General features: G+C 36.5%; 1 protein-coding gene across 1 annotated transcript in view; it reads right to left on the bottom strand.

The window, feature by feature from the left end:
• Positions 1-45: 45 nt before the first annotated feature.
• The window catches only part of NPHP3 (nephrocystin 3), a gene marked incomplete at its 5' end in the record, with an annotated part of 26,845 nt that continues 1,764 nt past the window's right edge, over positions 46-25,126 (bottom strand). Inside the window, 25 exons of the mRNA XM_010713086.2 lie at positions 46-1,035; positions 1,236-1,351; positions 2,257-2,382; positions 4,069-4,309; positions 6,149-6,276; positions 7,133-7,208; positions 7,592-7,833; positions 7,972-8,161; positions 8,536-8,658; positions 9,481-9,578; positions 10,212-10,376; positions 11,359-11,497; positions 12,476-12,558; positions 13,180-13,282; positions 13,798-13,895; positions 14,438-14,581; positions 15,391-15,505; positions 16,352-16,455; positions 17,836-18,015; positions 18,559-18,633; positions 19,178-19,325; positions 21,243-21,403; positions 21,632-21,765; positions 23,110-23,262; positions 24,827-24,977. Coding sequence (XP_010711388.1) covers positions 855-1,035; positions 1,236-1,351; positions 2,257-2,382; positions 4,069-4,309; positions 6,149-6,276; positions 7,133-7,208; positions 7,592-7,833; positions 7,972-8,161; positions 8,536-8,658; positions 9,481-9,578; positions 10,212-10,376; positions 11,359-11,497; positions 12,476-12,558; positions 13,180-13,282; positions 13,798-13,895; positions 14,438-14,581; positions 15,391-15,505; positions 16,352-16,455; positions 17,836-18,015; positions 18,559-18,633; positions 19,178-19,325; positions 21,243-21,403; positions 21,632-21,765; positions 23,110-23,262; positions 24,827-24,977 — 3,474 coding nt within the window. The remainder of the gene's footprint in view (positions 1,036-1,235; positions 1,352-2,256; positions 2,383-4,068; positions 4,310-6,148; positions 6,277-7,132; positions 7,209-7,591; positions 7,834-7,971; positions 8,162-8,535; positions 8,659-9,480; positions 9,579-10,211; positions 10,377-11,358; positions 11,498-12,475; positions 12,559-13,179; positions 13,283-13,797; positions 13,896-14,437; positions 14,582-15,390; positions 15,506-16,351; positions 16,456-17,835; positions 18,016-18,558; positions 18,634-19,177; positions 19,326-21,242; positions 21,404-21,631; positions 21,766-23,109; positions 23,263-24,826; positions 24,978-25,126) is intronic.

Consider the following 25,126-nt stretch of genomic DNA (forward strand, 5'->3'; position numbering starts at 1 on the left):
AAAATACTTCTGAGTGACTAAGAAATTAAAAGAAAATACAGCAGGTAGATTTAATTAGCATCTTTTTATTGGATGGCAAACTATTTTGTATTGGTGGATTCTTCCAGCTTACACAAGCATTCTTGGATTGCAAAGGATTCAATGAGATTGAATAATGGAAGTATATTTAAAGGTTTAACAATAAGGCATCATATCATACTCCTTTTCATTCAGATTCCTCACTGGAAGCGTTTTCACTGAACAACTACAGTTGTTGAATCTGACAAGTTTTACTTGTATACAGTGATACCTTCAGATACACTTGCTTCCCAAGGAAATCAATTATTTTTGCAGAAGTCTCTTGAATCTAAGTTTGCTTAAAGATGAAATTACCTCAAAGGTAAAACTTTGGGTAAAACAGTATCGTGACTTTTTCAAAATTTCTATCACTTTAGAAACAATTTTACAAGCTTCTGAAGAGGTCAAGAAAGTTGAAACAAAAATACATAAAAGCTGTTGCAACATAGAAGTAAGAACTACCACATAAAATATATCCCATTGGTTCAGTTTATCTTGTTATAATCCTGGCACTTAGGATAAGAGGTATTAAATCTATATGTTTTTGGCATTAACTATAGCTTGAGCAAGTACCTTATACACATATCTGCATACAGAAGAAGAAACTCACTTTTGTACCACACAGTCCACAAAGTTAACGTGGAAGGATTTCAAGCTTAAACATGTTTTTCTGTCATTCATGAAGACAGTCTTACGTTCCAAAGTAGTAATTTAACCCAGGAAAAATAGGTTTTCTTAATAATTTTATATAAAACAAAATAGCAATAGAAACTATCTTTTCTTTGAGTAGGTCTCTATCACCTTTGTCCAGGTTCCAGGAAAATGTTTGGTGACAATGCACTTTTTAAACTGAATGTGTCTCCACTCGATGAGTGTCGAGAAATTGCTTTTCCACCTATTAACAAAGTCTCTGCTTCTTTTATTTCCATAGCTCTCTTGTAAAGTTCAGCTGCCTTCTCAAAATCTCCCCCTTCATAGCTTTGGAGAAGAGTAAAACAAAGATGGAACAAACAGATAAAAGTTGGCTCTCAGTTTGTTCAAACTGAAATGCACACCATGCAATCAGCAAGTGTAATTAAGGCTCCCTAATTTCCTAATACACAAATCCAGTATATTTCTTTTTATGTGCTACCCTTTATAGTGACATGATTTTATAGGGCTAAGGCATATAATCTTACCTGAGCACAGCCAAGTTCTTCAGAGTTTCTCCCACACGAGGATGCATGTGACCAAAGCTGTCTTCATAAATCTTTAATGCACGTTCATAAAGAGGTAAAGCTTCAGTCTGCTTTTTCTTTGGGTATTAGAAAGTTGTTTGTTATAAAAGTTTACTTTTATTACTTTATTACAAATTACTTTTGTTACTGCTTTTTTCCTTACATAGTAGCAACACATCCTGGGTAGAAATTCACGCATATTCAACAACCAAAAAGGTGCCTTGTGTTCTCAGTATTGCTGCTAGGTGAGGGTGATAATTGAGAATGTCAAAGCCACAAGCTCTCACTTACAAATGCCATTCGCATTGACCAGTTCCCAGTTAGGGTATGGTCCTCCTAGGCAGTCTTGAAAATCTCAATGTATGTACCAGAAAATTCTGAGTTACCAAACGCTCTTTAATTTTACCTGAAGCAGCTTTAATCACTGATTAAAATTGATGTGCAGACTGCAAAAACAAAGAATACAAGAAACAGCTTGCTTGATTGCATTTCCTTTAAATCTCATATCAATTGTAGACGAAAGAAAAAAAAAAATCAGCTGTAAAGGCTCTCAAATTTTTAGCTACACAGTGTCACAGCTGCTGCAGATGGGCACTCTTCATTCATGGACACAGATTTCAAAAGATTATGTTACCAGTGAGTCAGCGGCAGAGCTGTGCTTCATCGTACCACAGTGACTGCTGCACTGCTAGAAATGCCACATTCTGCTATTGTCCTATGAAGCATGTGGGCATTCTGAATAACCTACAGAGCATTAGCCCAATTGTCCTCATACAACACCACTCAGCAATTATTCATCCCCTGCATACACTTCCCTTGTCAAATATCCTTCCATTTTTTAAAATGAAACCTAAGTAAGTATTTGTAGGTTCTATATAGTCCCCTTATAAATGTGATTATATTACTTTGGTATCAGTTAGGTGCATGTCATTAAAAAAACCCACGACAAGAATGCTAAGCACATCAGACACGACAAACTTACCATCTGACAATAAAGAACAGCCAGATTGACCAAAGCTGTCGCTACACTGGGGTGTTTGGGGCCAAATGACTTCTGTCGTATTTCAACAGCTAGTTCGTACAGAGGAACAGCCTTGTCAAGCTTCCCCTACAAACAACACAGCAAAAAACAATTCGGTCTTCTCGTATCAAAATGATGAGGCTACAAATCTATTTTAAACAACAAGCTTGGAGAAGTCTTACTGTTTCCAGATTAAGGGTTTAACTTCTGTGTGGAATATTGCTGTGAATTGACTGATTATTCTCTGTGAATAGTTATTAAAATTAATTTTCCAAAATACTGAGCATATTCAACTCCAGTTAATGCGTTTCCCAGCTATGTCTGCTTCTTCTTTTTATTTCACTTTCTTCCACAAGAGTATAATTTAGAAGACTGCTAAAAAGAATTCTCAGTTGTACTTTTCTCAAGTAATTTTCTCCATTTGCATTTCCTCATTCTGCCATAAATGAGAGCAGAGACCTTATTCTTTGATTTAAAGTGCCTAAATTTTACTGATGAGATGGGAACGGGAATGTAGCTGCCTTCACTTAGGAGCAATTCCCAGTGCAGTTTGCACTGTCTTCTCTGGAACAGCTGTGGTGTTCAATGCCATAACAACAACCCATCACTTCCCATTCACCACATTGAGACTGACTTCTAGGCCAATTTCCCTAAAATTCTTCTCTCATATTCCAATCAGTTTTAATGTAGATTATTTTTCCAGTAAATGTTTTCTTCCCAATTTAATTTACTCATATATTAACCAGATATACTACAGAAGTATGCTCAGGTTTTTATTATTAGCATTCTCCTATTTAATAGCATTGACAAATTGTATAATGGTTCACTGTAATTCCAAAATTCAAATCAAACTTTCCCTTTATTTTTTTCAAAACATCACTGTGCCATAGACTGAAGACAATTAGTAATAATTCTGGCAAAAAAATATTATAAATAATTGTCATTTTCTGTATCTGTGATACTTGTTCCTTTTCTTCTGTCACTCTTCTCTAAATTTTAATTTATTCAACTTCAAACGAGCAAAGAACTGTTGCTGGATGCAAATATTGAGTGCTTTTCCATTTTCTAGAAGCATCGGAGTTAGAAGCTGAGGTGAGCAGAGAACATGGAACCCAAAACCAGTTCATTCACTTACAGTTGGAAATGATGAAAACACAGAGAAGTAGAGACTTCTGTTAAGGTTATTCCAGACAATGTATTTAGTGGGGAACATAATTCTCATCTTTCACTGAATCAACATAAGCTGGAAGTGGCTCGGCCACACAGTTTGTTAAGTGCTCTCCCGTTTATGAGCCAGCCTTAAGTAAAGCACTGTCTCCATCAGGAATCTTCAAGTTATTCTCACATCGTCTGTGAAGTTCAACGTTATTCTGTATTATCTAAAACATGACTTTTCCATCAAGACATGTCTCACTGAACTCTTGTATATGGGCATTGTGTACAAAACAGAACTCAAATACAGCTGGCAAGAGCTTCCCACGCTGCAACAAAAGCATTATGTTTTAAGCAGATGAGAAATTCTCTATTGTGGTGATGAATACTAGACTTGTAAGACACTGAAGACATTACTCACAAATGGTTTTCCTTTAAGCAAAGTGTGTCTTGAAATAGTTACTAGACTTTTTGGAAACAAAGTCCCTCTGACACGCATCTTTTATACATGTGTGTACATAGCTGACAAAATAGCCCCATTCTTTTTGTGTGGAAGACTGTGACACTGCAAGCCCTTACACTATTTGGGTGATGTGAAGAGGTAGCAGGGTTGTTGCTTACCATCTTTTTGTACAGCACTGCCAGGTGTTTCACTGTGTAAGCCAAGGAGGGATGGTCTGGAGCCAGTGCTCTCCTCCTGATGTCCAAAGCTTTTTCATAGAGTTCCTCTGCCTTCTCGTAGTGCTTCTTCTCATTGTACAGGGCTGCCAGATTGTTCAAAGACTGTGCGCAGTCGGGATGGCTGGGTCCCAGGACTCTTTCTCTCATTTCCAGGGAGCGCTTCAGAAAAAGTTCTGCTGTCCTACAGAAAACATTTGTGGAGCAATATTTTAAAGCTGTTAACATCTATACAGGCTGTGACTGAAACAGAATAAACTCAGTTTCAGAATCTGTAGAAACCACGTAAGCCAGCCCTAAGAAGCAGAGATAATTTACATGTTTCAGGGCAGCACTGAAGCACAAGCACCTCTGTGGAGAACTGAAAAACCAGTCTAGAAGATTTCAGCAAACATTAAACTAACCCCATAGCTGCTTCATGATCAGGTGATCACATCTATCATTTATGATGAGCTAGATTCTTATAGTAGAATCTATTTGGAAGTGACAAATGGAAAAGACACTATAATGCCACCGTTGAAGCATTTTCCAATCAAAAGCATTCCTATTTCACTAAAATAGTGTACTACTACTCTATTATGGATTTACAGCACTTCCTCTACCACAATTAATCAGTGATCCCCACATAATACTGGCAGCATCCATCATAATTGGGTTTTTTGTCATCCTGACATTCACACCAATTTTGTGTGACTCTGGTTCCCATCAGTGTAGTAAATCAGAAAAATCCATTTCACATTAGAAAGATGATTTATGTAGAACTGTACATACAAATCTGGAGCTCTAACACAAGTGTCAAAAGGTGTTCTCCGTATGCAAGGACCAGAGGATGAAGTGTGATACATAGCAACTGCTACTGACACACCCTTCTGCCATTGATTTCACTCTAATTGTATCAAACTATCAAAAAATTTTCAATCCTGGACTCACAGATTCAGAAGTTACACAACAGCCATTAAAATTACTTAAACCTTCAGCAGAACAAGGTTTATACTTTCAGTCTCATGTGAAACAGCGGAGATATGTTTACTCTAAAAATTGGTTGCACTGAACTGCATTTGAGCCATGTGGAATTTAAAATGATGCTGTATTCTGTATGAGATTAGATAGATACTAGTTCTCTATGATCAGCCAGTTTCATGTGGCTTCATGAGGATAAAACAAAACAAGCAACAACAAAAAAAACACCACCTATTCCAACAGCTGTTACAAATCAGGGCCTTCATTGTAAAAATCTCACATTTAACAAAGATGCAGATTCTAAATTAAAATATATTACTGCTGTCTTCCAAGAACCACGTGCAATTCAAACATCAAATAGAGGGAGAACATAAAAACATTTTCAGAACTTACTCCTGTGCTTTTGCCGTGCACTTTCCTTTTTTCCTGGAAAGATTCAGTCAGGAGAGCATGACATAAGGTGACTCTACATTTCACTCATAACACCCACTTCTGGACTACTTTGTGGACCGAAGAAATCTCTAACCATGTGATGAGAACTGCACTGCACACGCCACTCTCCTTCATCGACACCCCTGCTTATCTCTACTTGCATTTAGAGAGCAGTTGTGCTGCTCCATCCTCCTTTGCCCTTAAAAGACCTGAGGATAACATGTACTGTGAATAAATATTTAACTCATGATTTCTTGTAATAGTGATAAGTGATGTGAAAAACAACAACCCTTATGTTCAAGAATGAACACTACAAAGGACAGTGACAAAAATTCTGTGAGAGGGTGTATATTTTGCGAGAGAACTGGTACTTGCAACTCAGGCTAGTTAATTTTAGCCATCAAACATCAGTTCTGAATGCAGGAAATACATCACTTGTTAATACAAGTTAGCAGCATCAAGTCTATAAAATATGAGTGAATTTCACAATAAACAAAAACAGAATGAACCACAGGCATCACCATAGTGCATGTCTGACCATGTCTACATTTAATATTAATTCTCCACACTTTGCTTCCATGTGTGATCTACAAGAACACTCAGTGGAGGTGTCACAAAGAACACAACTTACTCAAGATTATTTTGCAGGTAATAAAGGACTCCCAGCTCATTGAGGGTTCGAGCATTGTCTGGTGTATCCTTGCCCAGTGTGAGCTCTTCCAGTTGCAGGGCTCTTTGACGCAGAAGAGCAAAGCCGCACTACAGCAAAACACAAGGTAAGTCAACCATCACTACTTTCAAAGCGTGTTACTGAAGACAGAAAATTCGAAGACTCAAGTTCTACACCAAAGGAGCAAAACAATTCTATTTAATTCCTGTTCAGTGGCATTCTGCTTATTTACAATCTAATGGTAATTTCACCAAACATGCTTTCAGGAAATTTAAGTTACTGTGCTGCAGTACAGCTCTCTTTTTTCCTATATCATACATACTAATTTATTGTATGTATTGTATTAAACTCCACAGTTCAAATAACCAATTCAGATGAAATTCCTAAGTTTATAAACTTAAAAAAATAAAGCCAACCACCTAAAGGCTACACAGGTTCTTTAAAGTATAACTCGAGGCTTCACATGGATCTCAGCTGCCAAGCTAATGCTTAAAAATATGCAGCTAATACAGAAAAAAAAAAAAGAAACAGAAAAGAAAAAAACAAGGAAAAAATCTCAACGTGGCACATAATTCTGTAACTAGGATTATCCATTGCTATAAGGATTCTGTTAAATAGTATCTGTAGTATAAAGGCCTCTGTTATTTCTGGAGAACACCCTTCTCTATTGCTGTTTTGACAGCTAATTCTATCATCAGTAATTGCGCACCCCTAAAATGTATTTACCCACTTATTTCTTTTCCACTTCTCAACTTCTCATACCAGTCGTCCTGATTCATCTCCACTTCCAGAGTAGTTTAAGTAGTTACCAAAGCCACTGCTAGGCCACTGACTACTATGCCTTCAATTATCAAAAGCATCTGAGCATCAGATTTATCAGCACTGCAGGCATATTTATCATCTATTTAACAGAGGATTCCTTCTAAACATCAAACATTTCCTTACCAGACTGCCTTTTCGTCTTGCTGCTTTTTGGCGTATTTTGAAGGACTTTTTTCTCAACTGCTCAGCTTGTTCATATCTAAAAACAGTTATTTACAGTGTTAGGAGAATGCCAAATGTAGCTGGGTATTCTGAAAAGCTTCTAAGTTATTTAAGTGTATAAGGAGAACTTAAGAATGTTGAAAAAAAACTTTCTTTATCTTTTTGTTCAAGATAAAGAAAATCCAAAATGCCTGGGGCCAGACAACGCTCCTCCTTCATCTCTGACTTATTAGAAGTCAGAGCAGTTCACCTCTACTGGGTGGCCTGCTACAAGAATACAGAGTGTATGCTCATTGTTGAACTTAGGAAACTCTAAAAAAGAACTATAGAAACAGCCTGGTTTCAGGAAGAAAATATCTGCCAAAGTTACTTTTGTAGCACTTTTACATTAAAGAAAAACACCAGCATAGTCAATCTTACTTGTTCTGCTTTTGGTACAACATGGCAAGAGCATCGAGTTCCCGGGCTACCCGAGGATGTTCAGCTCCATAAGCATTTTCAGAGATTTCCAGTGCCTGTTTATACAGCTGTTCAGCGTTCCCAAACTTCTTCCAGTGAACATAAACTCCCGCTAACTGGTGAAGTGATTGTGCCACCCTTGGGTGGTCTGGATCCAGCGCAGTCTCTCGAATCTCCAGAGACCGCTGCAAAGGAGCTACAGCCTGTAACAACGAGGTTCAGAACATGAACAGCAGGAAACATCTCGTAAGCTACAATATTTTAACAACTGCAACAGAAAGCACACAATCAGCTCTGCTCGATTTCCCTCCTTGCTGTTACAAGTCTCTAAATGTACTCACCTGACTGAGAAGACCTAGGTCCTTAAGAAACCGTCCCAGGGTCTCATAAAGATCAGCCAGGCAGATCATACTTTCCTCTCCCTCACAGCTTTTTTCATATTCTTTCAGAGAGTCAAAATACTCAGCTGCCATAGAGCTCTTATCTTTCCCAACCAGCTGCCAGTAACTCAGCAATTCTGCAAAATGTCCCCTGTTTTAACAAGGAAATAAGAAGCTCATCTTATCTCTGACACCTCTCTCTTCAGATTGATGCGACGTTAGAAGAATAGGGCCGTATGCACGAGTTTTCTCTTTATGCTACAATCTGTTGAGACTGTTGTTGTTTACAGTACTATTTACACCTTTATCAAAGCCCCAGTTATAACAGAAATGAAAAAATACACGATCACCAGTGCATTACCATTTCAGCCTCTACTATTTAAGCTCCTTCAATCTATATCTAACATTTTCTGATTTATACTTTAAAAGTAAATAATTATCAAATACTTCATATTTAATGTGCTTGATAAAAAAAAAAATACTTTGAAATGTTTATACCCCCCAAAACAGTGGCTAACTTTGTACCTTTTGTAAAGGTTCTGGGATACAAAGAGATTCAAAAGACACTTGTGTAGCTTTTGTTTGTCACCCTGTTGCTGGAAGAGCCAGGGAAGTTCATCTGCACTTCTCCAAGTCACTCGGTCTCGACTATTGAAAGAAAAGCCATAAAAATATTACTGGAGATACCTAACAGTGCTCATTAATGTGATGTGAAAAAAGGCAAATATACATGTACCATGCCTTAATGCTTAAACAGACAAACTGCTATGAGACCTATGTGCTCTTTTCTCACATCTTCATTGCACTGTTACCTGACAGAGCCCTGGAACCCCCAGGAAATCACAGGAAGCCGTTCCTCTCTCTCACATGGGCTAATCTGGGTCTGCCAGCCTAACTGCAGAAATACTGACCCTTTGTGCCTCCTTTCCCTGGTACACTGTGGCCCTGTAGGTTAGCTGCTACCCAACTCATGCTCTGAGCAGCAGCACTCCACAGTGGAACACTGACTCAGGACTGTAAATGCAAACCCATTTTCAGTATAAGCATCAACTTGTAGACTTTCTGCTATACTATTGGACCTCCTCTTACGTATGTGCCTACTGCTTGCTGAATACAAGGTCTCTTGTCTCTTAAAGTTCCAAGAAACCTCAGATTTCCTAGCATTTACTAGGAGTTAAAAACCTACATGGGCTCAGTTACCACAAAATAACAGAAGCATTATACATTCACACCACAGATTATCACATGGTAACTTCTCTTCACGTATATTTCCCACTACAGTCCTCAATCTTTTTGAAGATTAAAAAGCAATATATCAATAATAAACAGGTCAAATGAGAACAAGGGTTTTCTAGGGTTATTTTGCAGCAATTATTTACAAACTGGGTCCAAAAAGGCATAATAAAGAAAAAATATATCCAGTAGGCATAAAGCCTGTGGTTCAGCATATCTTGAGGAATTACGACCTACCTTAGCTGCATGGTGAAATAGTCCACAAGTTTTTGTCTGTAGGCTGAAATAACATTCAGACCTTCTTCCATATACTCTAATCTCACCATCTCCCAAGCCTGAAGGAGAATATAATTGAGAGAAGGAGTATGCATTTAATTTGTTAAGTACAAATGACATACAGAGAACTATGAAAGAATTTACGTAATCAAACAGGTTGCATGTTGCAAAATCTTCCTCTAAAGGCAACTACAAATGTTGTCGTGCAGTGTAGCATAGACCTGGTTATCCAGATAACATTCCCCTCCCCTTCAATTCAGCTTGTTGTTATGGAACCAGTGCTTTCTAAGACACACTGAGGTAACATCTAATAGTCAGAAATTTCTGAAGGCTTGATATGCCAGCTTTTCAACTGCTGAACAATACTGACCACCAGTGGTAACACAGCTCTAGTAGTTTTCAAAGTAATCCTAGTATCAGGCAAAAAGTTAAGAAAAATGGAATGAGCAAACACAAACATTAATAACTGTGTTATTAATAACAACAGAACAGCAGGGATTAAGGGTGTCACAGGGCAAATAAACAGCTTAAATTTCAAGACAGAAAAATTAATTCTGAGTGCAACTAGGTATAAAGTTGACATAAACAGACTGAAATGTCTTTCCTATCTATCACAGCGCAGTCAAGACCAGAATCTGGACAAAAGCTTTTGCACTGGCAGAATTTCACATGTTTAAAACTAAAAAAGTTACCTGGAGATGCTGGAACTTGAGCAAACCACAGCCATATGTCAGCAAACACATTTTGTGCAGGCTGTGAATGAGTGAGGCTAGCACTGCAGAAGACAGCTCAGGATACAGTTCCATCAGCTCAGATTCGCTCACACCATTGTGGCTAACACCAATGACACACAGTATCTGTGTAAAGCAGAAACATTATCATAGAATCACAGAATCCTAGAATCATAGAATGGCCTGGGTTGAAAAGGACCACAAAGATCACTTAGTTTCACACCCCTGCTGTGTGCAGGGTTGCCAACCAGCAGACCAGGCTGCCCAGAGCCACATCCAGCCTGGCCTTGAATGCCTCCAGGGATGGGGCATCCACAGCCTCCTTGGGCAACCTGTTCCAGTGCTTCACCACCCTCTGAGTGAAAAACTTCCTTGCATCCTCACTTCCTTATCCTACACAGTTAGTTTGCAATATTTGCTGCAGTGCTCAGATACATTAAAATTCAAAAGAAAACACTGGGCATTACTGTGTATAACTGTATACCTTGAAGAAAAAAAGATACCTACAGAAACCCTTTAATATTGTAAAAAAGGTGAAGCACCAAATGAGGCCATTAGCCAAAATCTGGAACAAACAAATGGTTCCTTAGATCTTCCTCTAAACCACTTAGGAGAAAACTTAAATCCATGGCCATAAGGGACTTTAATCCAAGTAAAATACACTGAAGGTGCTGCAAGAACCAAAGAACTTCATGCAACTGTCAAGTATCATGTCCTAATTAAAAAATAAAAGTTCCACAGAACGAAGAAATTCTGTAGAGTCAGGAAGAGGAATAAGAAATCAAACATACCTTGCCCTGTATTCACAGAACATCATGTTTTGATTAGACTTACTGTGCTTAACCCTTTGGTCAGAGTATAAAAGGAAATGTTGATTCTACATCACATCTTAGTGGAGAAGTTTGGTTTTGCTCTGTGAGATAATGATTTACTTCACATTCAACACAGAGAAGTCGTATGTTAAACAACAGTTCAAATTAGATTAATAAAATTTCCTGTCTCTGAATTACACATTTGAACATATGTAAATTAGTATTTACTTTTAATTTAAGAATAAATCTTTAGAGGAAACAATATACATTTCCTATATAAATCATCCACTACTTACCTCTCTCAAAAGACCTTTCTCCTTATCACTGCACAATGATTCTTGAATTGATCTCAGAACAAGCCTGTACAAGGACACTGTGTCTTGGCATTGGAAACACTGCTGAAGGGTTTCATCAATATTTCCTGCACTTCCAACACTGAGAAGATGGACAAAAAGTGGTTTAGCATATTACATTTGGCTGAGCAAAACAAACAAAATTCCAAAAAGATCTACCTCAAAAATGCTCTGAATTTCTATTTAGTTTAAAAGGCTCACAGTACCTGGCAAGATTAAAAGCAAAAGAGCAAAAATTCCTGAAGCCACCTATTTGATTTCTCTAAAGTAACTGCAACATTTTTATTTCCAAGAAAAGGTATGTTGCTGTGTTCTTTCCTCCAGCAAGAGCACAGAGTAAGAACATCAGACTGGATGAAGATAAAACCACATGCTGCTGTTTCACCTAATGCATTTACAAGGCATGTTTTCAAGAGCAATTAAGCATTCCAGAACATAAAACAGCAACAAAAAAAGAAAGAAAATCAGTCACCCAGAGTAAATTATCATCTTCTGGGAGTCTCTAAATTATAAATGGGGCTTTCTCAACAAGATGAAGTCTAGGTTAATAATAAACCAATGCACTTGGACATATTCTATTGCACAAGAAGGAAGATTAATTTTCTCCACAGCAGGAATTAGACAGTAAAATACCATGTGTGAGATGTTAAACTAAGCAAACAGTGAACTCTATTTTAGCCTTAAAATCTATGAGGCAAGATATCTAGTACATCAGTAAATACAACAGACCTGAATTAAACCATTTAACAAAACAATAACATCATTCTCCAAATGCCACTAAAAGGCATTAAGGTAATTGCCATATCTAGAAACTAAAGGAACAAAAAAAAAGAAAAGAAAAATAGAAGGATACATTCAGATTCACTTATATCAAAATGGCAGAGATTATACACCCCCTTTACTCCCACTGCATTTCCAGTCAGTGACGTGGGAAAACTTCAGGCACTGTTCTGCTGTTTTTTCTTAGCAGGATTCATTCTATATTAAATAACTGTTTTTCAAAATGCTAACAAATCTACTCATCAGCAATGACCATAACTGCAGGATCATTTGCACCTACCGAGCAATGGTTCTGCCCAAAAGAGTGACATACAAAGCATTGCAAGTTGTGGCAGAACGACAGTGTCTCTCAAGCTTCTTCTCCTATAAGATTTTAAAAAAAAATCTGTGAGCTAAGATAAATCAGTCACACCAATAAGTAGTTCATATTTTGACAAGAAAATAGGAGTTTCAGATACGTTTCTATTTATAACATTTGAAGAGTATGACATGAAACTACTGCACAAAATACTGTGTGTTTTTCTAGATATCAGAGCATGCAAGTTAAAGTTTCCCTTCTAGTTTAGGATTAGAACAGTTAGGATCTAATCACTACATCTCTAAAGATGAGGATTACCTCACAGAATCAATCTCCAACGCAAAGGGGTAAAATAATTTTTCCCCACTTAGTCAATCATAGTTACATTATTATGCAATACTAAATCTTTTATGAGTCTAAAATGAAAGAACATGTTTACAGCAATATGTGCAACCATACAGTTTTCCAGTTAATAATTTACACTGTTCCATCTGTGCTTTGATGCTATGAGCCATGAGGTAAAAAAAAATAAAAAAATAAAAAAATAACCTCAAGCTGCATTCTGTTTTGAGCAGTATTACTTAGCTAAATCATTACTTTCTTTTGGCAGCTGTACTTATTTCATCTTTCCATGTTTTCATTAGAAGTTTTACTAAAGTACTTTCAAAGAACTACAAAAGACTTACCTGCTCCTTAGTCAATTTAACATTCACAGAGCTACATTCTGCACTAATGAGAGCTTTAACATCTTTGGAATTCAGTGGATCAAGATGAAGAGTAGGCCACAACCTTTGGTAAAAGAGGACAAAATTATACTCAGACCTTATTAGATGGCATATAAAGAATGGGAAATAAAATACATTAAAGTTCCGTAATTTTTAATGATTGATATCAAATCAGTAATTGAACTTACTCCCTGCTACTAAGAAATTCTAATTATCACTAGCCAAATTTCCATTTTTTTTTTCTGGGTCTACAACACAGTATTGTGGTTCCTGGTATGCATGTGATTCATTTAGTATATTTTCCCATACAGTCCCATACAGTATTTTTCCATACAGTCATGGATAAATCCATCAGAATAAAACAAAAATCTGGTTTCATAACAAAGAAAACTGTCCTTACTGCAGTTACAGTTCCATTATAAAATGGAAAAGCTTCCATTACACTCAATAGTTGCAAAACCTTACCTATTGATTACACTTCCAGGCCTTAGTAAATCTGACCATTTGCTCTTCAACTAGTAACTCTAATGTAAAACAACTACTTTAAGACATGAGAAACATCTCATAAACATAACATACCTCCAAGCCTGTGGACACGTTTCTACATTCACTGATACGATCACTCTCACATTCACTGGCAGTGGATCTATCAGCCATTTCATATGCTTTTCAGCTTGCTTAAAAACAAATTTTGATTATTGAATACAAATGCTCAAAACAAATGCCAGAAGTTGATAGGTTTCATTAATTACACAGCTCAGAAAATGGAGTCTTGAGTTCTCCAGTGTAGAGCTACAAATTGTTCACGATCTGATTCTTGAAACACTACTAAATGATCCAGTGATATCAGCGTGCCTGAACATTACATAAAGCAGATAGAACACCACTGTTAACATGTTTACCTTGAAGACTGGGCTATTTGAGTGCCCCGTAAATAGTTCACAATAAAGAACTTATACATAAATAATGTATCTGGACTGCTCAAAAACGAAGGTGTTAAAAAGGTAATAACAAAACAAAAAAAACCCCATGATCTGCAAATTTAACCTATAAAACTGAAGAGTATTTTACTTCATCTGCACTTGCTGCAAATTACTTTAAATGTCCTCGTTACACTAAAGAAAACGTTAATGTTTCTGCTATGCAGATATAGCTGAACCTATTGCAATAGTCAAAGTTTCTTTTGGAAAGACAAATGCTAAGCATTCTGCAAACATACCTGTATTTGGTCAATAGAATCGATAATTATAATTATGCTGCCTTGATGACGTGCAGAAAGTTTCTCCAGCCAGCGGGGAAATTCTTCCAGAAGTTTAGCTGGATCCAAGGTCAGAGGTGACACTAACCAAGAATGTTGCATAAGCTGCAGAATTATAAACAAACATAACAAATTTTACCTTGAAAGTCAACTGTCAGTTGAATAAAGATCCACGACACAAAAGAAAAAGTTATGTAATGTTGGGGTAATTCCAGTCAAGTTTACATAGGATTCTCTTCTTCTAGTTTATACAGAACACAGAATATTTTTTGAATTCATTGTATAATTCTACAAGGAGAACTTGTGTTTACACAGTGGACAACGGATCTGGAGACTTAAAAGGACTTCAAAGTTGCACAGTTAAATAAGGCGGACTTCTAAAATACATGAGAAAATTGGAAGGAGCACACAATTTATTTCATTTTCCTAAAGGTTTTATTACTTTTTTTGCCACCATATGAAGGAAAAAAGAGAGTTCAGACCCTGGCACAAAAATACTTCTCACTTATTTCCCAAATATCTAACACAATTAAAATATACTAGGAGAGATACTAGTCTAAGAACAGAACAGTGCCAACTGGCAAATCTAGCTTCAGATTTCTACAGACATGTAAGAGATACTACCTGCTTCTCTGGCAGAATGGTGGAAAAATTTGGAAGAAGCTTACACGGCTTTATGAGCTATTAGTATTTGTCACTGGAAGTGTAACTACTACAAATATCCCAGAGATACAATTTAAGAGATCTTCATTCCATGTGTAGTGTCAGATTTCCCCCCTTCTATAATGTCTTACACTTTCATTGCTTTTGATGGATGTAGAAGAACCTGTAGAAACATCTCATTTGATCTACACACAGACACTGGCACTTTCCAATGAACCAGGCAAAGCAGAGTATATAATAATACAGCATACCTTTAAAGTAAGGCGTTTAATTATTAATGCAGATTCTGAACTGGTGGACATGGGCCTCCCAACAAAGTGATAAAGAATCAGAGTGTTTGGTGAATGCTTCTGTTGCAAGTGAATCCTACAGAGAGAAGTAAAAAAACAACAATCAAACAACGACAACAAAAACACCAAAAACAACACCTATTCATACCAGACTATTTTTGCAAATGTAACTTAAAAATTATGAGTTTTGCCAAAAGGAGGCAGAATGTCTGAGCTACAGGTGTTCAGTGTTTACCTTACAAAATGTCAGATGTTTTCTGGCATGTAAATGAACCTTTTATGTCTGTTTCTACTTATGCTCCACCCAGGACCAGTGGCCATTAACATCTACCCTTTGTAGCACTGGATATTCACATCATACTGAGCTTTTTAGAAGTAATGGCAGCATCAGTTTATTTGATGACAAAAAATCTTGCCATAACCTAGAAGTGACTGTAAAATGTATTGCTGTGATAAATTATTTGGTCTCATCTTTTCTTTATTTGAGTAAAAAAGACTACAAAGGACTGTTTTAGGTAGAAGGGCAACACTATGAGCTACAGAAACCACCCATGTATGCTGCACAAAGACAGATTTGTAGGATTTTGCCATCGGAATCAGGGAGTTGTTAAAGCCAGTCCAGCTACTCAAATGTTATAAAATTTTCCAGGACTGTTTCATAACATCAGAGCTTTGCAAACATTTCCACTTTACCTCTTATCAAATTGATACAATATTGTAAGTGTAATGAAAACATTTTTCTTAAAGTTCATAAAAAACAAAAAAAATTAAAGAGAAAGAAAAATAGGGAAAAGGAAGAAAAAAAGATAAAAGAAAAATAGGAAAAAAGATAAAGGGAAAGGACAAGGAAAAGGTGAATTTAAAAAAAGTAACAGCTTTTTTTTTTTCTTTTTTCTTTTTTTTAAAGAAAATATTAGATTACCATTTTGACAAAAGGAGAGATTTCCCAGAACCTGGTCCTCCTGATACAAGCAGAGGTGGAATTGGTGCTGGTGCTGCTACTAGGTCATTTAGACGTTCAAAATACTGTAAAAAAGAAATAACCATTACAAACATTTTGCTGTTTAAGAAAAAAATATATTGCTTATTACTGTAAACCATCCAAACACTACATGTATGTGCAAGTTTATTAAGATTGAGAAATAAATACTAAAATATAGCAAATATAAATGGAAATAACATCTATAATGAAAACTTAAATCACAAGGTCTATAATCTCTTGAATAAAGTGTAAAGTCCATGCACATTTTTTTCAAAGCTTGACATGCTAAGCACTTCCAGTGCTAATAAACTGAACTGGAGTTAATATACCAAAGCAATTGGGTACTATGTTCACTAAGGCCTTTTTCCTCTCTGCATGTCTCAACTACTCTTCTATATTGGATACGTTTATTAGGACAAAGCCTTCAAAGTTTGCATCTGACATAAGATTATGAAGACACTAAGCACACAAAAGTAATGTTTTCTTTCCCACATGGAAGACCAACAATGTTATGGCAGAGTTCAGGATGATTTAAAAGCAAAACAAAATGAGATGCCCTTATTTCACTTCAAAGAAATATTTTATCTGCAAGTAAGAAGTAGAAGCACATTAAGATACATATATATGTTTTCTTTTAATATTCTATTATTTACTGCTCTGGTATGTAGTAAAATTAGCATAATCCTCCAACTCATTGACAGTAAATGAACAGCAAAGTAAAAGAATAAGCAGTACAAGTAAAATTGGGATCCTAATTCATACTAACACAGAAACTGCATCCTTACACCACATCACACCATCAAAGAACGTTGCCCGTATCAGATGTGACATCACTTTCCATGAATTTAATGTTTTTATTTTCTACATTTTATTATACTTCCCCTGCATGTATCTGCTTGACACCTTTATACTGAAACGCTTTAAAATATTATTTCCAATAACAGGGTAGTACCAAGTTATTCAGTACCTCTTTACCTTTAAATTTACTACATTATTTTCAAATACCTCTGCTTGTACAATGAGATGAAATCTTTGCCTCAGCCATCTGCAAAAAGCCTGACTCCAGATGTCAAAATAGAGCTCCAATTTCCTTCAAAAAAAACATTCCGAGCTTTTCCTTATTGACATTCAAAGACTAAGAGGAGGACACTCAATTTCTGGCACATCATTCTAGTGCTTTTCCCCAGTGTAGAAACAACAACTGCTTCTTCATCAATGCCATTCAACAACAGGCAAACTGGCATCTCTCCCAGAAAATAAATATGCCACCTACATAAGACATATGGCTTCTCCTAGCCTAAGGAGTAGCAGCCACAAAGATTCCCTCAGACACAACTTCTTCAGTAGAACTACATCTTGTCTCACAAGAGAGGGAAATGAGTGATGGCTTCCTCTGCATCCATATACATTTCCAGTGTACCTACTTTCTCAAATCCCAGTTCACACGTTGAATTAGAGGCTTGCTGAAAAGCTTCCATCTGTTCCTGCTCATCATGTGCATCCCAAAGTACATCGCCAAAAACTTCTTCTTCAGGAGCAGTGGATTCTTCCTTATTACCCAAATCTTTGCCTTCTAGTTCTGTCATTTCACAACCCAATATATCCTGAGTGAAACAGAATAATGTGGAAACAACCACAACTATAATTTTTAAAAGTATAGATACATACAGTGTAACTCTCAATTCCAGGGTGTATGAGTGCAACTCTACTAACATCAGTATGCTCATTTCCTTTCACACTGGCAGGGAATGTAACTGAACAGGCTACTACATGAATCAATCACTGGTCTCTATAAACTAATTTCACTCTTCTGCTAGTGGACGCAATACACAGCAAGGATGGTTAAGGAGAGAACGGACTATGCAATCTTTTATTATTCCATGATTAGAAACATCACATTAACAGAGAATTTAGTCCAATGCTTGACCTCTCGATGATGTTATTCCTGCTTCTTTGCATAAAGATATTGCTTAGGTTTGGATTCTTTATTTTTCCATTCCAAGTTTTCCTGGCTTGCCAGGTATTAGTGGTGTAACATAAAAAGAACACCTGAATTACACTGAATCAGCATATCACAATCACATTGACAGCATCTGAGATCATAAATCTGAGTAGGAAAAGAAGCTGCAAAGCATGAGGTACCCTACCTGTTTAATTATCTTCTCCACACAAGTATAGATTTCATATGTTCCTTCCTCCACACCTCCCATGTGATCAATCATCTGAAAAAATAAATGAAGCATGAAGTACCCCTGAATCCAATTGGGAACAATATTCAGGACTTAAAACATTCCACAACACATTTACACTCAATTCAGTTGTACTCCTCAGGTAGGCCTCACTTTGCTTAAGCATTTAAAACTTTGGCATTCAGTCTCAGCTATCCTCAGCAGTCCTCTCCACAGAGGGGGACCATCTATTTTGAGATGCAAAGAATCTCTCTGGAGGTACACGTATGTCTTCAGTGGCTGCAGAGGAACCTTAGTTAAATACCTTTGCCTTTTACACGGCTAAACACAGATGAGAAGTTCCATCCCTACAGCACAGGGATTTTTTTCAGTAAAACTGCAGTGGGTTTTCTTTCCCCTGCCAATGAAAATTTCATAATCTTCATAAATTTCAGATTCAATTCCTTCTCATATAATGAGTATCCAGAGCAATGAGTGTAATGTAATTTCTCTGAAAATCTTAGACTACTAACATTTGATCCTATTCATTGCAGGAAAGTAAGCCTTTTAAAATTTAACAGCATTTGAAATATCATACCTTTGCTTTGTTCACATAAGAAATTTGCTCAATTAACTGCTGCACTGAGTCTGAGCTGACTCTGTCATCACCCATTCTGTGGTAAATCAGACGGGGTTTTTCTTCTGGATTTTTCAAGAAGGCTTCTTCACAGTCTTCCAACAAACAACTAGATTGGAAATCAGCATTCTTGTGCTATATTACACTGCTGTAGTAAATAGCTCAATCAACACAAGATCCGAAGATGGGTTTCACTGCAAAATCTAATTCAAAAGTCATATCTATTTACAACAAGGATAACCAAATATTTCATCTGAGAACTTAAGATAAATCCAGAAGCAAAGAGCATGTAAAAGAGAAATTCATGCTACTTGTACTATAACTATGAAAACATTATTAATTTTTATGGTTAACGCTCTGTAAATTAGAAGTCTATCTTCCCATCGTACCAAAATGCAGAGTGAAAAATAATTGCTTTGCATGGAAACAAAATGGATTCACACAAGATTAACAAATACCATATATGCCGTGCAATCACCTCTCTGAAGTCTCTGTCTTATTCCTTGAAGAAGGAATACACATTATAAGGAACAGTCCATTAGCATTTGTAAGATGTAGGGTAGCCTCTTAGCCAATCTCCAAAGCACTTAGTATGCGTGAAGGAATTGATACCATGGATATCAAACTGAGCAATCTACTGCTGTTCCACAAAAGGAACTGTGTTACCTGGGGATGCTGACAGTAGCAGACAGGATTTCTCAAGTAGTATTTTCTTCACATGAGCACTATGAGTTTCACCACAGATTTTGTAAGAGAAATAAGTGAATATTGCTGGCAGAAATACTATTCTGTGTTGTTGATGTGTTTTGCTGTTTGCTTGGGGTTTTTTGTGAGGTTTTTTTTTTTTGGGGGGGGGGGAAGGGAAGGGGGGGAGGAATTTATTCTTAAATAATTGTGACACATGCATGTAAAGCTGGGTTATTTGGCAGCAGTGCTCCCGTGGGGGGGCAATGGCCTCTCAGCAGCTGACACTTTCTCAGAGCACAAACATGTGGCAGCTGTAGCCCAACTTCTATATGAAAACAAAGAAATTAATCTGTGGTACCTGACTGTTCCCTCTTGCACTCGACTACTGTAAATCTGAGCTACTACTGTCTTAACCCAGCTTTTAGTTCTCTGGGGAAAGATGTTTTACTTACAGAACCAGCAGGTCTAGTTAATACAAGATACCTCTAATAATGCAATAGCTGTGAAATCTTCAGTTTCAAGATTTATCTCTAATCTGAAACTTGATGCATATCACTACTTACAGATTTTTGCTTCCATACTGGCGTTTTGGAATGATCATTCCATGAGCTTTTATGTTATGTTTTCTAATCCTTTTTCATCTCTTTTTCAGCAAAATTTATTCCTCTTTCTCCCAAACCATGAAAACCAAATTTTCTGCCCAGGATTCCCAAATAAATAGTCCTAATACAATTCTAAGAATATCTTCAGTTCAGTGTTTTTCATTTAGTGAGTTATGTTTCTTCTAGAAGATTAGGCAAATACAACAGAACACTGAAAAAATGGAACATGTTGCATCACCATCTGCCTTAAAACACTGTAAGTTCAGTAAGTCCATTTCTAGAGAGCTGGTGTATGGTACTGCACACAAGAGCCCTGAAATCAGTCCAGAAAGAAGCTGGAGACAAAAGATTATAAGGGACAAAACAAAAGCAAAATACTTTGGGCAGGTGTAAGGATAGATAAGCAAATGGAAAACACTGAAGACATTCATGCCAGCCACTTTGAATTCCTAAGATTTCAGCAATGTGCTTGGCAGAATCTGTTCTTGGAAAGCAAAACATTTCCTTATTACAAAGACATATTTCATGCTGTATTTTAACAGAATCTATAGATACAGGAAAAAGTAAATGACAACAAAGCTGATACATTCTTTTAACTGTTTGCACCAGTAAATATCACTCAGAAGATGCTATCTCAGGAAACATACTCAATAAAGTATCACAGACATTTTAATAAGCTATGTACTCTCCATAAGTTACCAGTTTCCATTTGCTTTCCCAGCCTAGAAAATACTCACCTTGGCAAAGTTAAATGTAGGAGCAAAATGACTAATGAACTTTTTTCAATTTCCCATTTTCGTACTTCTTTAAAATGATTTTCATTTTCTGCTGGAAAATGAACAACTTGAAAGAAGTAGCCCATTGTTTCACAGATTCTTTGAAGTTTTGGTGAGTAGTTCTGAAAGCAAATTTGAATAACTGCTTTATTTCTATATCTGTACAGTGTTAAGGACCTCCTAGATAAATCTCATTATTTTTCTTCTATATAATTTCTTCCCCTGAAGTCCTTGACAAGACTTGCTCTGAATTCACTGAACTCAACATAGTTACCAAAGCTCTTAAGAAATATTAGAGAAATTTCTGAATAAGTATCACAGGGGAAACAAAAAGTTTGTCAGGTACTCACTTTAATGAAGATTTCCACTTCTGGTTGAGTCTCATCAGTGCTAATAATAAAACATCTCACTGTGTTACTCCACAGAGAGTGGGAAAATAGAGGAGTAACCTGTAATATACTGGCAACAGCAGCATCCCAGTCATCTGCCAATAAAAAAATGAAGTCAGGAGATCTCCATATCTGATTATGCTGGATAATATATAAGTAATCATCTCTTAACATTATTAATACTACATTTAATTTAAAATAGTAAAAACCTTTTTACACTTATTTTCATTTCAAAAAAATGAATTTAGAGAACACTTATAATCTGATAACACCATATGATTTGATAATATAGCAAAGCAATATTTTAAAATATATATGTATTATAATTATAATGATATTTAAAATAGGACTGATGAAACGTATGCACAAAAATCACGTTGATGATTGTAAAATAAATAAAAGTATGCAGAAAGTATTAGAAACCTCCATAATGAAACTATTATTTTTTTTCTTTCTGATCTGCACACATTTCAATGAGACCATACCAGTTAATGAAGGTGAAACATGGGAAGTGCCTCTTCTTGGTACAGAGTGCACAGCGTTCTCTGTTTGTACTATATGCCAATTCACTACAGCAGTAACTAACTTTGAAACTTTCCTAGGTTCTTAATTTTGTGGTTCATCATTCTTTCAAGCTTGAAATACGTTCCCCGTTCAGTACCAAATGGCTCAGTGGAAAGATTAGTACAGGAAGCTTGGAGACATCACAGAGCATACTCTTCCCTCCCACTCTGAGGCAGAGACTTCTGAATTAGAAGTCTCTGCTTAGAGGTTTCTCTAAGCCTTAAGGCTCTGCTTAAGGCTCTGAATTAGAGCCTTAAGGACTGAAGAAAAAAGGGAGGAACTGCCATGAAGGAAGGGTTCCAGGGCCAGGGCAACAGCGAGGAAAAAGAGAGCAGTGGAAGGCAATTTGCAAGAGGCAATATGGGAAACAAAGTTAAAAAGTAACAATAATTGGTAACAAAACATCTAACACTGATTCACATAACAATGCATATATCCTTGTCACGACATCACATTTCAATGAATTGAACCCTAAGAAGAATAAAAAACTATGCAAATGAGAATATGAGAAAATAGGAATACACTTTATGCTAACACCAACATAACATTCACAGTCAGGAGGTCGAGAAGTTTAATCAAAATGGAAAAAAAGAACCACAGTCAATACTGGAAGAGATAACTATCTTCCTTAATCAACACGAGGAATGAAGCTGGTTTTGGTTTATTCACAACTGGGAGCTGTTCACTGCTGTTTGCTAAACTCAATACTGCACATACCACAGCTACCAAATATATTAAACACAACTTGGCATGTACACAGATTCCTCCTGTAGTTAGAAAGAAGTATCTCAGTTCCTCCATCAAATTATGTAGGAATGGATAGAAAAATGACATAAATACATATTGTCCCAATAATAAAGTTCCCCATTACTTACCCCTGTTTATATTTGCAAATGGTCCCTCAACATCAATAGAGCTGTGAGCAAATTCAGGCCCCCTGAAAGACTGCTGAAGTTGCATCATACTGCCCATGGATGGCTCACTTCCCAAGGCTCCTCCATTCCAATATTCAGATTGAGCCCCAGCAGCTAAAAATTGGGAGGGGGGAAAAACACCAAAAAACAAGCAAATAAATAAACCCCAAACCCCTTCATTATCACTAAACAGGGCAAATTATCAGTCTTAAATGTTTGAGCTGATATCGCCTGTCACAAGCTATTGAACATAATTCTTTCTCCTTTAGCAGTTTTGCTCTCACGTCTGTGTGCAGCAAATAAAAATGCTAATCCTAGAAGTTACTAGGAAACCATACTAGTGAAGGGTGAGGTTATTTGCTGTTACTTGTTATTACATGGATTGCTCACATCAGTTGGGTTCAAATGCTGTCCTGGATTACAAATCAGGAAAACTGCTTACAGTATTGATCCAGTCATTTGTTCACATCACAAAACTGACAGCCTTTGTTCTAGGAACATTCCAGAACTAAAACAACACAAAGGGGCTCTAGGTCAGGACCAAAAGAAATCTTCTGTGTTTTGTGAGACAGCATTCACAGCATCTTTTCATAATACATACACATTACATTTCTGTCAAACTATACAAACTCCCAAGACATCAAATATTCTTTAATGAAGGTAAACTTCATTAAGTTTAAAAGAAACTTAAGTTTCATTAAGTTTAAAAGAAAATGGAGTAAGACTTAGAAAAATGTAAGGGAAGTGTGAATTCAAAAACGAAAGTAAGACAAAAGGCAAAAAAAAAACACCTGTACGACCATGGTTCATCAAATGGACAACTGGCAAAGAGCCAATGAACACATTTTGAAATATTTCTAGTTACAAAGATCACATTTATTTATATTGCCACCAATTGTCGATAGCAAATGTTACACAAAAGCACTTGGACACAGCGTTTCCTCAGTAATCTTAGGTGGTGCAAGAAGTAATGATGGACATTCATAACAGTGTCAAGATATTAACTGTCCACCACACTTACTGCTGGTTTCCAATCAGGTACACAGCCAGAGGACTGGTGAAGGGTGTATCTGAATCCTTTCTGTGTTAGCAGGTACCTCTTATGGCATGTATAAGGTTTTGTCTTTTGTTTCATTAAGTTTGCTAGGGTTTCCCTTTCAAAAAATTCTCCTGTGAAACTGCTCTTTTGATTAGATCATGTTTGTTAAACACCTAGCTCTGCTACTTTGAAAAGTATAGCAGTTAAGACGGGCATATTTCATCACAGATTTACAGACCGTAAGTCAACCCAAGATTCCCTCTGGATTCAATTGTACTCTTTTGGATCCTCTGGAACATAATCTCCCAGATCTAGAATAAGAAAACTTAGAAGAAAGCTCAGAATAGACTGGAAACTCAGAATTGTTCATAGAACAATTTTATTTTTTTTTTATGTCACCATTTCTCTATTTCTTGACAGTATTATATTTTCTTCATTGATTCATGTCTGAGACCAGAAAACTGGAGCTTCCATAATATAAACTATATATGCAAAGTCAGCTCCTTTAATTCTTTAAAATACTTTTTGATGCTTTTCAGGCTGGATTAATAAGCAGAAGATCATTTTTTGCCTTCTGCTCTACTATTCATAGACTTTCAGTCACATTACAACACTAAATACTGGGGACGAAATTCTCACCTGTGACATCTGTACAATTGTCATCAGAATCAGACTCTTCAGGATCAAATACTTGGATTCCTTGGGCCTGGAGTCTCTGAAGTTTTGCTTCTAGGTCTCGTTTGGCCCTCAGTAAGTCCTGAATCTCATTTTCTTTTGTTTCCCTAAAAATCTACAAGTGGAAAACAAACGAACAAACAAAAAAAACAATTAAATTTGAAATACAAACCATTATCTTTTGAAATTTAATATCAGATTCCCGCATCCCTATTAAATATTTTCAACTGTAAAGATAAGTTTCTAGTACTCATTTAGCAGGGA

The sequence above is a fragment of the Meleagris gallopavo genome, chromosome 6 (assembly GCF_000146605.3).
Source record: "Meleagris gallopavo isolate NT-WF06-2002-E0010 breed Aviagen turkey brand Nicholas breeding stock chromosome 6, Turkey_5.1, whole genome shotgun sequence".
Lineage (NCBI taxonomy): Eukaryota > Metazoa > Chordata > Aves > Galliformes > Phasianidae > Meleagris > Meleagris gallopavo.